This window comes from Numenius arquata, chromosome 10, assembly GCF_964106895.1.
Source record: "Numenius arquata chromosome 10, bNumArq3.hap1.1, whole genome shotgun sequence".
In the NCBI taxonomy this organism is placed as follows: domain Eukaryota; kingdom Metazoa; phylum Chordata; class Aves; order Charadriiformes; family Scolopacidae; genus Numenius; species Numenius arquata.
In genome coordinates this window covers 47486898-47502739 of record NC_133585.1, presented here as the reverse complement: position 1 = coordinate 47502739, position 15842 = coordinate 47486898, and the positions used below count along the sequence as shown (strand labels likewise).

The following is a 15842-nucleotide window of genomic DNA, read 5'->3' as shown; positions in this document are numbered from 1 at the left end:
AGAAACAATTTCATTTTGTTGGAGAGAGATTCCAAAAATCAAAGAAATAGACATTATTCAAAGGTATTTAAGTAGGTTTTGGGGGATACAGCATACAAATCTTCAATAGATGGTTCTAATTCTTTGTCTTTAGCTTTATCAACTGCTAATACTTCATTTAACTGCAAAAACAGGTGCTGTGCATCCATTGTGACATTCACAAGGCTGCTGCTGGGTGCTAAGCATTATTAAATTACCTACAGCATCTGGACCTTTAGCAAGTCCCTGACAGGACATTAAGATTTTATTTTTACCGCCCTTTTTTCCCTGATGTTCAGACAGCCCATTAATATTGGTAAGAATATATTATTCTAATAGGAGTGAAATAGGTGAAGGACAAATAAGGGCAAATAAATGAGAAGCCATTTTCTAAATTAATTAAATAAAAAACCCCACATAATTAAGAAAAAGAAAGAGAAAGAGAAGAGCAGTGAGATCTTTCTAATGTTCTCCTTTACTTCAGAGCTATGGAGAACACTTGGAAGAAGAAACTCAACGGCATGTTGCTGCTGTTAAAGGTGTTGAAATGACAGTAGAGAGATTTATCAAAAAAAAAGATGAGAAGTAATTTGATTTTAGACTTATTTATTCAGCTAAGTTATCTTTAAAAAGTCCATGTTCTATCAGTTCTATCACTATTGAGCTAGCTGTGGGAAATTAGACTGTTTCTGTATTTGAAAGAGATTTTTGCAAGTGGATAATCAGGCCTGGAAACATTTGTCTGTTTGTCCATGAAAATTATTTGTCCATACAAGATCATGAAACTCTTAGATCACAAGTTCTAGTTCATATCTATTAGATGACTACTATTAAAAAATAAATAAACCCCCTTCTATTTGCTAGAATTTCCTCTCACATGTCTTTGGACTATCAGAAATGGCATCTCACTGTCATGCTACAATTATTATATGTTTTAAAAACACTAATGCTGAAGTTTACTTTCTAATTATTGCACTGCTTTGTCTAAGTGCTATAAAAATATGCAGTTTCAAAACCAACCTCAATGCATAACACTGAAACTTTAACACGTTGGAAAGTTCCAGTTAATATCCATGACTAGAATATAGCTCATTTGTTGTGCTTATTTATCAAGATAATTGTGTTTATTTGCCTTTTAATTATTTTGCCTCCATTCACAACAGTTTCAAATTCCATACTATGCCAATACTAGAGGTGTTTAATTGTGCCATTTGTGGATGGGCAGAGCTGTCTTGATGTAATTTGTCGCAATGTAATTTGTCTCAAGCGTGTAGGTATATTTAATATGGATTTTAAAAATTTCTATAATGCATAAATATATCTCTGAAAATACCTTCTCTTTCCTTAGGTTATTCTTAGGGTGATAAATATTGCAGTTGCAGCTGAATTATGAACAGATGATACTGAATTAATGATTAGCTGAATATTTAAAATTTTTGACTAGATTTCTTCCTGTGAAAAGCATTCCATAAATCTGAAATGAATTAGTCACTGGGAAAAGTTATCACTCACTGAATCCTAACATCAGTTATAGATCAAAATATTACAGATTGAACATTTTTTCCAAATCAAAATTAAGGGCTATATTGCCCTTTAAAAAAAAAAAGTTATTCCAGCATTAGAGTCCCAAAACTTCATGAGTTTCCTTTTGTGATGTTTTGGACAGACGCTTTATCTGGAAAAGCTGTTTGGTTTCTCTTCTCTCACATGTATTACCAAGTCACCGGCACTCTTTACCACCTTAGAGTTGTCAGACACTAAAAGCTTCCTACCCATTTTGCTTCTGGAATGGAGAAGGTGGTCTTCTATTATGGAAAAGGGTGGCAGGATGGTACTGACATCTGTCTTTTAAGAAGGAAAGGGAAATTTGCTAATCTTTTCTCCAGTTTGGTCTTTTCTGGGTCTTGGTTTGCTTGTTTTGGGTTCAGGGTTTGGTTTGTTTTTTGTTGGGTTTTTTTGGGTTTTTTTTTGTTGTTTTTTTTTTTTTTCTTTGGTTTAGTTTTAACTTCTTTTCTCTGTGGAACTGTGGAACTTGTATATGAAGCCAGATGCTAATTTAACATATCTCCTTTTCTGTGTGGTGGAGAGATTCTAGTTGGCTCGCCATATTGCCAAAGCAAAAGCTTTGAGCAAGTCCAGACAAAAATTCCACCTATTATGCAGTTCTCGCCTCTGAATTTATGCGTCCATCTGCATCTATGTTAGATTTCTTTCCAGATACAAAATTATACGTTCCTTTGAGGAAGGATAATACTCCGTAATACTAAACTTGTTCTGTTCCCATAAGATCCTACTCCCAAGGGTATCACTGTAGCCTTTTAAGGGGTGTATCTGAAAGGCAGACAGTCTGGGAATGATTCAAATCACTGATATAGATGCAGAATTTAAGTGTCAGCAGGGTAGGAATGTGAGGTGGATGTCTTCATCTGTGAACTGAATTGAATCTCCTGTGTTATAAATCAACAATGAACTCCATTGAGAACCTTAATCAGAAGAGACATGTCCAGAAGCTTAGAGCCCAAATCTGCGTTTATCCTGTTTCTGCAGCTTTCCTGGCCCTTGTCCCACTGTCAAGGGCAAGGAGACAAGTAATTTCCTAAATGGATAACAAAAGAATCCAGAGAGCTGGGCTAAGCCATCATCATCTTGTGCTATCGTCATAGTGGATGCTAGTTGTTCGGAAATCTGCAAATGCGGTTCACTGATCTACCAAGTAGCAGAAAGGTTTTAAATTATCTTTTTCTGGCCATTAGGCTATAATTTTTTACTCCTGTTTTACTGCCTAGTAGTACCCAGTGGTAGCCTTTTTGTAGATGAATCCTGTGTATCTTTTAATACTTTTGCACATTCTTTCATGAAATCTTTCTCAGATAAAGCATGATTATATGTAATTCTAACACCTTTTGCATAGATAACTTCAGTGTATTTGTACTATCTAGGTAAAGTGGATAATCTGAGAAACCGTTACTTCAGAAAAAATAGATTTTCTGTTCTTCACTATATTATAGCCATCAGTGTTGAATTCATTTTACAAAAATTTTAAATACATTTTTTAACATTCCTTTTCCAAGAAAGCTTTGAAGTATTCTAGTAGCTCATATCCTTTGTTTCAGTCTTCTGCTCTCAAAATCTGATTAATTCAATTATTTATCTCAAAAAGTTTATTTTGCATTTGGAAACCTTTTAATGATCTAATTCTATACATTGTGAATAATATTATACAATATTTTCTAGTCACAACAGTTTATATTTAAAGTCCATGGAAAATTGCCAAAAGCATCTGGAAAAACAACTTGCATCTTTTTAATAAAACGGGGGGAAGGAAAGTAAAAAAAGGAAGATTGAAAACTAACCTCTGGATACTAACTATGTCTAGAGAATACAAGAAAAAATATTTGTTAGTTTTTAATTTATATTAATAAACTATAAAAATGTTCAAAATACTTAGAGTAGAAACAAATTTCAGAATGACTGTGCCTAATGCCTAAAGAGAATATTTCCACCAAGAAAGATAAAAATGAAATGCTTTTCTTTTTAAATCTTCACAAAGTTAGATACATAACAGTTGGTAAAAACGGTTACAGGGTAAAATCAGGAAGAGAAAAGTTAAGGAACCGTTAGGTGACATGAACGTATTTCACTTCATTCAATTTCAGTTCCAGTCCAATTTACCACAGAATGATAAAGCAGGCAGCAGAAAGGTATTTGCACTTTTAGCAGTTATTTTAGAGAGTACGCGTATGAGAGATAAAGTCTCAAAGGATGAAATGGGTCAAACATCTGATCTGTTTTTAAGAAAAGAAAAAAACAAGGCTGTATTTACAGATAAGTGATTTTCAGTAGAATTTCTGGGAAATTTTTAGAACATTAAATAAAGTCAGACTGGAAATCTGACCTAAGGAAATAAGTAATGGTAAATAGAAGCAGTTTTAGAGAGGAACGAATGACCTTATGATCCATAAGATGTTATATTGCCCTAGGAGAAATGCAACATTCCTGGTTTCTCTTTGAGTTTCATCTGTAATGAAGAAATTTCCTACTCCCCTTACTGCCTTGTGCGTGCTCTTGATATTTGATTTGAATGTGCTGCTCATTAAGTACAGCTTGTAGTCAGGTATCTCATACTATGTATTGTTCTGTCCTTTTTGAACTCTCATTTCTTTTCAGTGGAATACACTGTAAATAATGTACTTCAGTTACTTGGTAGGCAACTTTACATTTTAATAAAACATGTAGTGGCCAAACAACGTGACATTAACCTTATAGCCTAACTCAGCTAACGAAGACAATTTTTATGATTTCTTATGGAAATGTAATACACAGACTGCTTCAGTAAACCTCAGCTTCCAAAAGCTCTGCAAATTATTTCAATTTTAAAAATCAATCGTATCACAGAAATCAAAACATTCCAAGCTTGAGGATAATGCTGAAAACTTGGAAAATTCTCTTAGAATTTGTTACTATTCAGGTTGCATTCATCATGAGGAAGAAAAATGGATAAATGTTTTATTCCCATTCACACTTTGGAGTACTCCAAGATACATTAGAGTTATAATTCATTTCAGTGACCTGGACATTTGAGCTTGTCAGTGAAAGCTAAGTTGATAAAGGCAGTTGTAAGAATAGTTTAACATAGAATGGCTATTTACTGGTGTCACAAAGAAAGATTCTTGGACAATAGAGTAAAGATGCATACCTAGGAAATATAATACAATAAGGCTGGTAGTAAAAAAGTAATATATATTTATTTATAATTTAATCTCTTTATTATTTACCTTATATTTAAATATATTTCATTTAACAATTACATTAAAAAATTAGCCATTTCTATGTATTTTATTTATTTTAAATATTAGCTATATTATAATATATGTATATTATTATGAGAAAAATCAGTCAGTTAGGAAACTCATTATACTCACCGCAAGCCTCAATTCAGCTATCTAGCTCATGTTTTGAATAAACTAAACTTAATGAGATCATAAATAGAGCAAAACATCCAGTCTGAAGTCTTACACACACAATTGGGTGCCCCATATCTTCCTTTGGCCCGTATAAGTGATTAAGATACTATAAAGTTACAACTTGTCAGCTGAGCCACGGGAGCAAATGATGCATGTGCTCTAAGCCATTACAGAAGCAAAATAAATGTGTTAACTTAAAGCTCAATCAACCTTCAAGAAGCACATTTAATTCTTTCATCCATGGGCGTTGCTTGTAGCTGATGAAACCTATGGGCAGCTGTATCAGATCAGACCAAAGGTCTGTTCAGCCGTGCAATTTCTGGAAGTCTCCAATAGAAAGTTCCACGTGTTTGGGATAGTAGGAGGAAAAGCACAGGTTTGCATTTGTGCAGGTGTGGCCTCGTATAGAAGTAGCATGGAGGGTGCCATCTGCTGCAACTTTTGTACAGCATTCATATATATTTTCATACCTGGGATTCCACCTTCAGGATGCCACCAGGAAGGCAGACTGAGGCAGATGTGTTCTTTCCATTGCAAAGGTGACAAGCAATATTTTATGTGTATCTTTTCATGAAGTTGCTAGAAGTGAAATGTGCCCAGTAGGGCAGAATTTTCCTGTGAGCTTCTATTTGACCAAGTCCTAGGCCTGTAATATCACTAGTCTTTATGGATACCAGTGGATCTGTAGATCATGAAGAAGGAAGAACCATGCTACCACCATACCTGTTGTCTGATTCAGATGGTTCTACTACATTTTCTTTGTTCATAAGTATTTCTCTATATAAATGCGTGGCTTATCCTTATGCTGACAAATTAGGCTGACAGCTGGTATTATTCACTGTAGCGTGATGCTAAAAAATTACCTCTTCTGGCCTAGCACTTACTCCAGTTTCCTTTGTGTGAGAGGTAATCATTTAGACCAGGAAAACTTGAAACTCAGTCTCTCCTAAAAGTAGTAGCCTTCTGACACCTCTACAGCACAGCCACCAACTATTGACAAGACCCAAATGGTTTTGGTTTTGTTTTCTAACTGCTACTTTCACCCTTTTTTGATACATGAAGGTGGTCCCTTTCCTTTCCCAGCAAATAGAATGCGGAATATGTTCTGATTGCCATGAATGTTTGCTTGTGTAGATGTCTTGCTCTCAGCTGAAAGCTCTCTTTATTCAAATTCCTCAATGCTTCTATTTAGGTGGTGCGAGTCTTTCATTTTCATTATTGCATTTGCATTCACTGAAAAATTTCTTAGACCTCTGGTGGCCAAAATAATATAATATTTAACTTTCCATGAATATTAACAAATTTTAATCTAGGTGTATATTTCAAAAATATTGATTTTAGACTGAATTGGGGGTTGAATCTTTATTAAAAATGCCTTATCTCTTTTATTTCCAATCTCAGAAGCATCAACCCATTTTCATAAAAGTAACTCTCCTTGTCATCCCAAAATACCCTGCATTTAATAAATGTTTAAATAAGCCATTTTTCATTGAAGAATCAGAAGACAGTACATTGAATTTCATTAAGTTTTGCATTTACAACAATCATAAATTTGTGGTCATTCCCTTTGAATTCTAGTCCCTATCTTTAATTTAAAGTGGTTGGTTTCTTAGCTATTCCTATGTCTGAATTTGTTGTCTGCCAGGTGGACAAGGAAGGTGATTTAGAAACCAGGGACAACTGCTAGTGTTCACCTGTTCACCTGTATCTGATATAAGCAGGCAAAATGTCTTTATCAACAGAAAAGAAAAAATGTAAGTTCTTGTGTATTTAATATTGTTGATATTTACTATTCCTCAGGCATCTCAGTTTCAACTTATGTTTCAGTAAGTTGAGAATGAATGGAAATGCAGATGGCTGGGAACAGGCCAGAAGGCAAAGTAAAGCAAATCTTAGCTTCACCCTGTTTTTAAGGTTTGTGTTACTTTCATTGTTGTTGGTAGGAGTGGCAGCGGAGCGCTTTACTGGCAAGAAAGAATATATGATCTTCTTAATATATGGCGTTCAAGTCCCAAACGTATCTTGTGTGCTAAATGAGTAAAGAGCAGAATTAAATGTTCTTAAAAATCTAAAAACTAAGTCTGATCGGGTAAATCTGAAAACTAAGTAATATTTTGGGTGAAAACTGTTGCAATTAGGGAAATTAAGACTTTTCATTTGTCTTGTCTCCACAGTAATGACTTTCTACATCACTTCCTATGTTCACAAGTATGATACAAGCACTATTACCTCTATTATATCATTTTATGGAAAGCTGGAAGGGAGAAGAACTTTGTGGATAATACTCAGGGGGCAAAAAAAGGACCTCAAACCCAAATATCCTTTCCCGCAGCAAAAAAACACGATACAGTGCATTATAAAGAAAAATATGCATAGCCATATAATTAGTTGAGAAGAGGTTCAATCTGCTGGTAGGGGAAATCTGAACTCACCAGCAAGCTCTAATGACTGTACATGCTCTCCAGGCAGTCAAAAACCCTACTATATGCTACCCAGGATGAGCAGCAATTTCCACAGCAATTTCCACTATATGCTACCCAGGATGAGCAGCATTTCACAGCAATAAGGTTTGTAGTAAAGCTAAAAAAAAAAACCCACCCAAACTACCTATGCACTATTATCACAAATGGAAAATGTGATCTCATCTGTTAATAACAACCACCAAAAATTTACACTTCTATCATGTGATAATGGTATTATACAAATCGAGATTTTTACCTGATCGGCATTAAATTGCATTTGGTAAATGGAGTGTTTACCCTTCCATCTTTAAAATCGTATCTTTATAATCATATCTAAAATTTGGAAGACTGGGGAATTCTTCATAGTACTTATTTTAAATCCAAGTAGTGGTTATACTTTGTTTTCCTGAATAATTATATAGTAGTACAAGGCATCATTGACTTTAAAAAGCAAAATGTTGAAAGCCTTCTTTCATGCATGCATTCTTCATGGTTGTTATTATGGTATTACTTAATAAGTAAGTCAAACCTAGACACTGTACAAATTCCAAATAGACACAGTTCTTGTCTTGAAATTTAGTCTCTGTTAGTGTTTAATATGGACTACAGTACTATAATTCTCTGTATCCATGTTTTATGCACTGCCCAGCATTTTCATTTAACACGTCTTCACTGTAGCTGAAATGAATTATTTTATGCTTTGCACCATTTTTAACGCAGCTGGTTTAATGATAGTTTTGATTATACAACTGCTGTGCAACAAGCACCTGTTATAAACCATCATTATATACAATGTATGGATGAATATGAAATGTACATTTCATCTATATACTTTAAATGAATGGAATTTCACAGAAACTTAATAATTTAATTCATTATTATACAATGGAAATTAGAAGTAAATAATTTTCCTGGATACAAGATGAAGAGAGTGTTTGCCCTAGACTTCCCTTGATCCTGCTTAAAGCTATTAAGAAGCTGACTGCATCTCTAGTGTGAAGTAGGTTGGTAGTGTAGTATGAAGTAGCACAGCTAGAAAGCTTTTCAGATAGCCCTGTGTTTTGTAGAAATTCCCTTTACAAACAGAATTTGGAAGATAGGTTTTATTGCATGTTTCTCAGCTGGAGCAGGTATGATTTGTTGAAAATAAGCATAGAGGATAGTGTGATTGCTCTACAAGGTTGAGCTAAAAATTTCCAAAGATTTTCTTTGTTCATGCACAATATTCTAAGAGGTGATTCTGTCATCATTTTTGTTAGTAGTGCTATTAGAGATTCAGAGATTTTATGAGACGTGTATGTTTGTAGAGTGTTTTTGGAACACAGCAATTTGCATTACAGCTAAGAAGATAACACACTAATACATTGCACATGCAACTGCTTACTCTTATTTCAACTGGGAAATGCAAACGTAATGAAACAGAATTCCATTTTGATAGCATTGATTACTCTATAGGCAGTTTAACTTTTCAAAACCTTTTTCAAAACATTCACATCTGGTTCTATGTCAAAGGGACAAACTTAACACGTATTGTGTTTTGTTAGTACTCTCTCAAGTGGCTTGAATACACTAACCGCTGTTTCAGCAAGAAGTGAGTAATAATAAGTGATGCACTGTTAAGTCCCGAGTGCAACATAAAGTAAAAGCCCATTTCTTTTAGCATAAAAAAAGTAGAGTTATGCCCTGTAATAATATTTTGGACTAGATGAATTCTAGATGTACATTTATGCAGTGTGATGCTGAAGAAGCACAAATGCTGAGCGTCTAAAATATATGCATTTCTTTGCAGAAACTAAAGATGGTTGTTCTGTAGGTTGTTCTTCATGATAAGGTATATTATCCTAAATACATTGCAAGTTTTAAAAGGCAGTTTTTGAAATATGGGCTGTCACTTGCAGTGATATATATTGAGTAAGAATTTGACAGGTCTTTTTTCTCTGATCTCTCTCACTTTTTCTGTTAATCTCTTTACACAACTAACAACTTTCATATGTGTAAATTAACAGGATCACAGTACTTATAATGCCACTTACTTTTAGGGACCTAAGCAATCATCAGCTTTAAAATAAAGATGAAACAAGTTAGTATAAAGTTATTTGTGATTATCCTTTGCTTTCCTGATTCATAACTATGGTTGCAGGACAATGACATGTCCAACCATCCATCCTTTTCCAGCTTTGCTTCCCTGTCCCTGCAGGATGCTGCTGCTGTTGTCAGGCAGGCAGCACACTGCGGTGGACTCCTTGCTTTGCAAACCATCACTACTAAAAAGCAAATCTCCTGGGCCATGACAATAAACATCGGTTGTATTGTATTAATTTTTTCCTAATCAGTTGAGTGTTTTGTTTTTCTTTTGTTATGTTCTCATTACCTGTCTCCATAAATGAGCACGGTATTTTTACAAACCTCCGGACAATGCTTCACATAAAGCAGAATGTACTCGGTCTGCCTGGGTTTATTACCTGTTATAGTACAAAAATCCTGACTGACCTTTAGCTAGATGTTGTAGGAGGGATTTTCAGCTTTTTCTCCCCTGATTGTTTCCCCAAAACTCTACCTGTATGCTCTCTGCCTGTGGAAGAAAGACTCAAGATCTATATAACAAATAAATGTAAATACATATTCAACGGCTTTTTAAAAAGACGTCTTTACCTGTGTTGGTGCAGAAGAAGGAGTGTCACTCCCAACTGTATTGCTAGCATGTATCACTAACTAAATGTTAGAATTTTAAACAAATAGTTCAGATGTGCCTGGGGCTACTATCAGGGACAGCACCACTGACCTTTTGGAAGTATTTAAGAGTAATGGATGAATTCAGTAAGACAGCTGTGTGTGAATATATACTGTGATTACAGTTATCCTATCCTGGTGGACAATTAGACTTTGTTATACCATTTGTTAGTGAGCATCCTGAAAGGTTTGTGACATATAGTGCTTATCCCATGGCTAACATTAGGTTATCTGAAATCTGTTCCTGTCTGTCTTTACAAATATTTAGTATTTTTTCAAAACAAAGACAGAAACCTGGTTATCAGATTTAAAATAAAGTTCAATTGTACAGTCAGAGGGAGAAAATAACATTTTACACTTTCGCAACAGAATAAACATGTCTAACTTTAAGAAAATGTAGCATTGCAAGTATTTTTATAATTCCTTTCATTTTCTTTTTACTTTCACAAATTAAAAATAACCAGAAATTTTTCACCTTACAAACGTAACTTCATCTGAAAGTAAGAGGAATTGTTGTTTTGATTTTATAGCTGATTCTGCAAATTAAGGGCTGCTATGGCAATTATCATCCAAAATTAGTTATCACAGCTTTTCTATTTCTTATTATATATTTTGATAACATGCATTTGCATAATAAAGTGAAAACTTCCACGTTATGGAGGTAGGTGGTTTTTACAAACCTGTAAACCAGATGGGTAAAGTGAAATGACATACGTGTATTTCTTTGTCTATAATGCCTTCCCCATAATTTTTACCCATATAGATTTATAGGTCATTCCAGATGTATATTAGAAGTCTAATTAGGGACCAATGAGAAAATCATCAGATAATTACTCCCTGAAATCTTGTAATTTGTCTTACAGCTGGCTGTGCAGTTCAGCCGATGTATGCAGTTCTTTGCTTTTCATCACCATTTTCAGTATGAAAGTTTTCTTTTTATTGATTAATAAAATAAAATAAAAATTTTCAGAAACAACTTAGCAGACAAAACACTGAAGAATAAGGATAAGACCCATACATTGAAAAGCTTAATAATTCTAACAGAGTTTTGTTATCTGCAAATTTTTTTTTATATCACTGTTACATGGAATTCCATAGGTCTGCTTGATTTCAGAATTATTTTAGATATTTTCAGGTTTGAGACATTGGGAGTTTTGTTTCATAGAATACTAACTAAATTGTGATATCTCAGTTCATCTTTTTTGTTTGTTTTGTTGGCTTTTTTTATTTTGTTATTCTGCTGCTCAGGTTTGCAGTGAAACTGAGTGAAAAATACCCTTTTTTGCTGTGTTGATTTCTCGGTCTTTATGGAACAAGCTTACATGTTATCTTTTTTCCATAGGCAAGAAACTGCAATTTAAACAGAAAAACTTCTGTCTGAATTGGCATTTCAAGATCTGAGAGTTCAAGTACATTCTAAATGTGTTGACTTCCACACATGACACCAAAATAGATATTTTTCATAGTTATTTTAAATTCTATCCTGATGTGCGGTAGTGAAATAGCTACTCTATAAATTCATTTAACTACATTTTATAGTATGTTACTTACTAGGTTTACAGAAAGTCAACTATTTTATAAAAGCCACATGTGCTCTATGTGTTTTGGGTGTTCCACATAAACTGATAATTACTTTTATTCTTGCAAAATATCTTAGATGAAACATTCACTTCCTTGATTTCAGGAGCTGATGCTGTGGAAGCCCAGTGTAAGAGATTTGAAGTCAGGGCAAGTGAAGGTGGAAAAGTATTGTTTTCTGCAGATGAAGATGAGATTGTCATTGGAGCTGACAGACTGAAAGTAACAGGTATGGTAATAATAAGGTTGCTAAATGGATGTAAACTTTCTTTTTTTTCTAATACCCTTAGTAGTAATTAATCTATCAGTCTTCTGCAAAATTTTCATTCATTGAAAAAGAAAAAGTCTTCTCATCATCAGTGATTGCTTGACTCACCAGAAGATACTGCATAATCTAAAAATGAATTTATCTAAAGGCAGATTTTAATTTAAACTCTCCAGGACCAACTATGGTAAAAATCTTACCACAGTGATTTGGCTTTCGTATGTTACCATGAATAAAGCATTGTTTTGTTTCATGTATGCTGTTTGTTTAGATAATGCCCATTCACAATGATAAAACTGTTGTTATATACCATGAAGTTTGTTTTCTCTTTATGCAAAGTATCAAGTCTAACTTCCATGTGAATTCAGGGTCTGTACACTGCTTTACTTTAGGAGGCTCAGCTAAAGCGTAGTAAGTAGAAACCTTGTCTTGACTTGAACATTTGTTCAATAGAATAAGAAAAATAATTCTCAATGGTATTCTACTGTCCTCTTTATATATATATATATGAATAGTTGTCAGTAACAAATTTGATATTAGAAATAACTTAAAAAAAAAAAATCAGTTATGTCAGTTTGTTGTAGATAAATGCCTTTATTTCTACTGCTTAATAACATCTCATCTGAATTTGGGCTGGACTTGAGCTACCCATTCATAATCTAGAATAGGATACGAAACTTGAGTTGCTTCACCAGCCAGAGGTGTTTAGCTTTAGGTCAGTCTATATCAGGATTTGAGAGTTTGAAATCGACCTACTAGTTTGACAGTTTAATTGTGTAGAAAGTATAAGATGGTTCTGATTTATGATGATTATAATAAGATATCCCTTTCTGGTCTGTAAAACTAAGAAATGCAGTACTAGGAACTTTAAGCCTTTTAAAAAAAATTACTTCCAAGTAATGCCAGATATAGCATTAAAACAGATCCAGGCAATCCAGGGTCAAGCTATGGCTGAACTTTCTTCATAAGCCTCAAGACCGCCGCTTGCCAGTATTTGTGGGATAACTTTTCTTCTTCTTTCATTCCTATCTGACCTCTGTCTACCTTCTCTAGCCAAGCAATCTGTTTTAATACTGCTAACCCAAAAGAAAGGGCTTTTACAAGCAGGCAGTTTAGTGATGTTTCAGTATCCGATACAATACACTAAATTGTATCAGTTTAGCAAAATTAGGGTTAGGAGAGAGAGACATTGGTCTTTTGTTGAGTCAGCAGCATTCTTCATAGATAGTAGTTGTACAAGAATTTTACCATAGTAAAACCTAAGACAACAACTAGAATAACACAAGAAGGAATAAGAAAATCATACTGAATCCTGCGAGGGTTCAAACTTGATCAGGATATTAAATGCTGAGAAAGTTAATATTAAAGGTACAATCGACACAGGAGATTTCAAAGCATCTAGCATAAGTTATAAACTAAAGCATCTTACAAGTGGCACTGAGGATTAGATTTCCTGCTGTTAAGAAATGTAATCATAAATTGTAGATGTTACAGTACTTTTTTTTTAATCAAACTTCAAAAGCAAAGCACTGCTCAACTGTCTTTAATTTTAAAATGGCTTGAGTTCCCACAGCACCTGTTGACATCAGTGGTATAGAAAGCAGAACAACTAATGAAAATTTATTCAATGATGATTAGCGTGGGATATAAAATTGTTCCTTGAGAAAAGAACAAGATTTTCTGCTTAATTCTAGAAATACATGACTATGCGTGTATTTATATTAAGCTCCCCCCCCCCAAATTAAAAATAAATTATTATTAAAGCCATAATAATATTAAAGTTTAGGAAAACCTACATTAGTGCTGCTTTGATATATTCATCTGAGTTTCAGGGATTACTGTATACTTGTTGAGTCCCACCAGAGAATCTCACTACTAGAGTTGTTTGTACAAGTAATTGATTTTCCTTCTGTGGCTAAAATGAAAAATAAACAAGAGTTAGGATTAATTGAATTTTCAAAGATATTCCTTCATTGAACTCGATAAAATATTTTAGGGTTAAAACTATGAAAACATTGACTTTAATTACTTGCACACACACACACAAAAGAAATATTTAGGCAGCATTTAAATATCACAAAGTAAATATGCATATTGGAGGATTTATCAGGTTCTGAATGTTGTAATTTAGGTCATGAAGTCAAATAAAAATTATGTGTCATTAAATAGCCTAACATCCAACATTTCAGGCTGTTTCTTTAGAGGAATATGTTTTGTAGTTGTAATTTGAAAGTGTAATTAATTTTTAAATATGACTTGAAAATTATTGTCTTATTTTGTGTTTATTCAAAAGTAACTTAAAGAATTTGGGATCATTTTTTATGATCTTTGGATAATCATCTTCTCCTGAAATCAGACTTCATTCGTAAACTATCTTGTAATGAGTCCATAAAAGGCTAGTTTCAAAATTTTATGCCTTAAATTCCCAGGGCCCACTTCAGTTAACCCTTCCATCATCTTGTTAGAGGAGAAAAATATTATCCCACAAAATGAAGGGAAAAGTATTAGATTTCTAAATGGATGAGTGTTTATGAAAAGCTTAGACAGAATAACCTCATATCCCAATTTCTGTATACTTAAAAAGCTTTTTGCAACATAAGTACTAATCTGCAGCCAAATAATAAAGCTGTGATGAGACATCTATGCTTTACTGTTGACTTCAGTCTAAAGTTGAAATTATTTAACATTGATTTCCCAATGGAGACTAAGAGTTGCATGATCCATGCAATCGCAAGAAAAGTATTTTTTAAAAATAACGTCCCAAAGGTTAAAAAAAATAATTCTATCTTCATGGATGAATAAAATAACAAAATCCTTCTTTAATATATGAGCTCTGAATTCTGTCCAAATATTGTGTGATACCTTTAAATCTTCAGCAAACACGTGAAAGGTGACAAGTCCCTGTGAGTTGCATCAATCAGACTGCATTACTCTCTATGATATGGTATGACTGATGAAACCTGGCAAGGCAGCATAATGTCAAACATCAACCAGAATTATTCTTTTTTAGTGTATTTTTCTCAAGCCTATGTTTTGATAATCACAGTGCCTTGGGGTGAAATAGGAAAGGAGTTAACGGAAGAACAGAGAAAACAAAAAATGAATATCAAACAGCAAAAATAAGCTGTGCTTATTTGGGGATGACATTCTCATATGTAGATATTTAAGTATGGTACAATGAAAACCTGATTCTCTTTTCTTGCTTAGCTGTGAATAGTGTCTCTTTGGAAACACTTTACTATGAATAGGTCCAATAAATGATGCTTTTTGGTAATTAATTTTCTTAAGCATACCCATTTTGTGGACATTTATAAACCACTATGGCAATATGGGATTTATTTTATATGATTTTTTTCCCAATTCAGAAGAATGCTTTCATAATGCACAGCTTTAAAAAACAATCTATCACCAAGCAGTATAGGAAATTCTTGATTAATAAAAACTTGAAAGATTTTTACACCTTCTCAGTTATTATTTTTGTAGCATTTTTATTTGTAAATATTTATATAGGCAGCCTATTCTAGGGGGAAACGTGTAGTAAAAACAATCCAGATATCAGTACGTTTCCCAGATAAGAGAAATACAAAGACAGAAGTAGTACTTTTTGGTTTAGAGATATTGCAGCTATATATTTCCCTATTAAGAGTCTCTCACTTTAGAATTAGGCAGTTGGCTGATTTAATTTAGACTTCTTATTCTTCCTTCCACCATTACTTTTGATTTTTTTTTTTTTTTTTTAATGTGTTAGCTCTTTTCTACTTTATCATTTAGGGAAAGAAGGAAAAAGATTCAACCTTTGCTTTGTTTGACAGAGATGTTAGAATT

The 15842-nt window shown here is 33.6% G+C and overlaps 1 protein-coding gene across 1 annotated transcript in view; it reads left to right on the top strand.

Annotated features, from left to right (window-relative positions):
* Positions 1 to 15842, top strand: part of SGCZ (sarcoglycan zeta) — a 284402-nt gene that overhangs the window by 157637 nt on the left and 110923 nt on the right. Inside the window, exon 5 of the mRNA XM_074155015.1 lies at positions 11859 to 11981. Within this exon, the coding sequence (XP_074011116.1) occupies positions 11859 to 11981 (123 nt within the window). The remainder of the gene's footprint in view (positions 1 to 11858; positions 11982 to 15842) is intronic.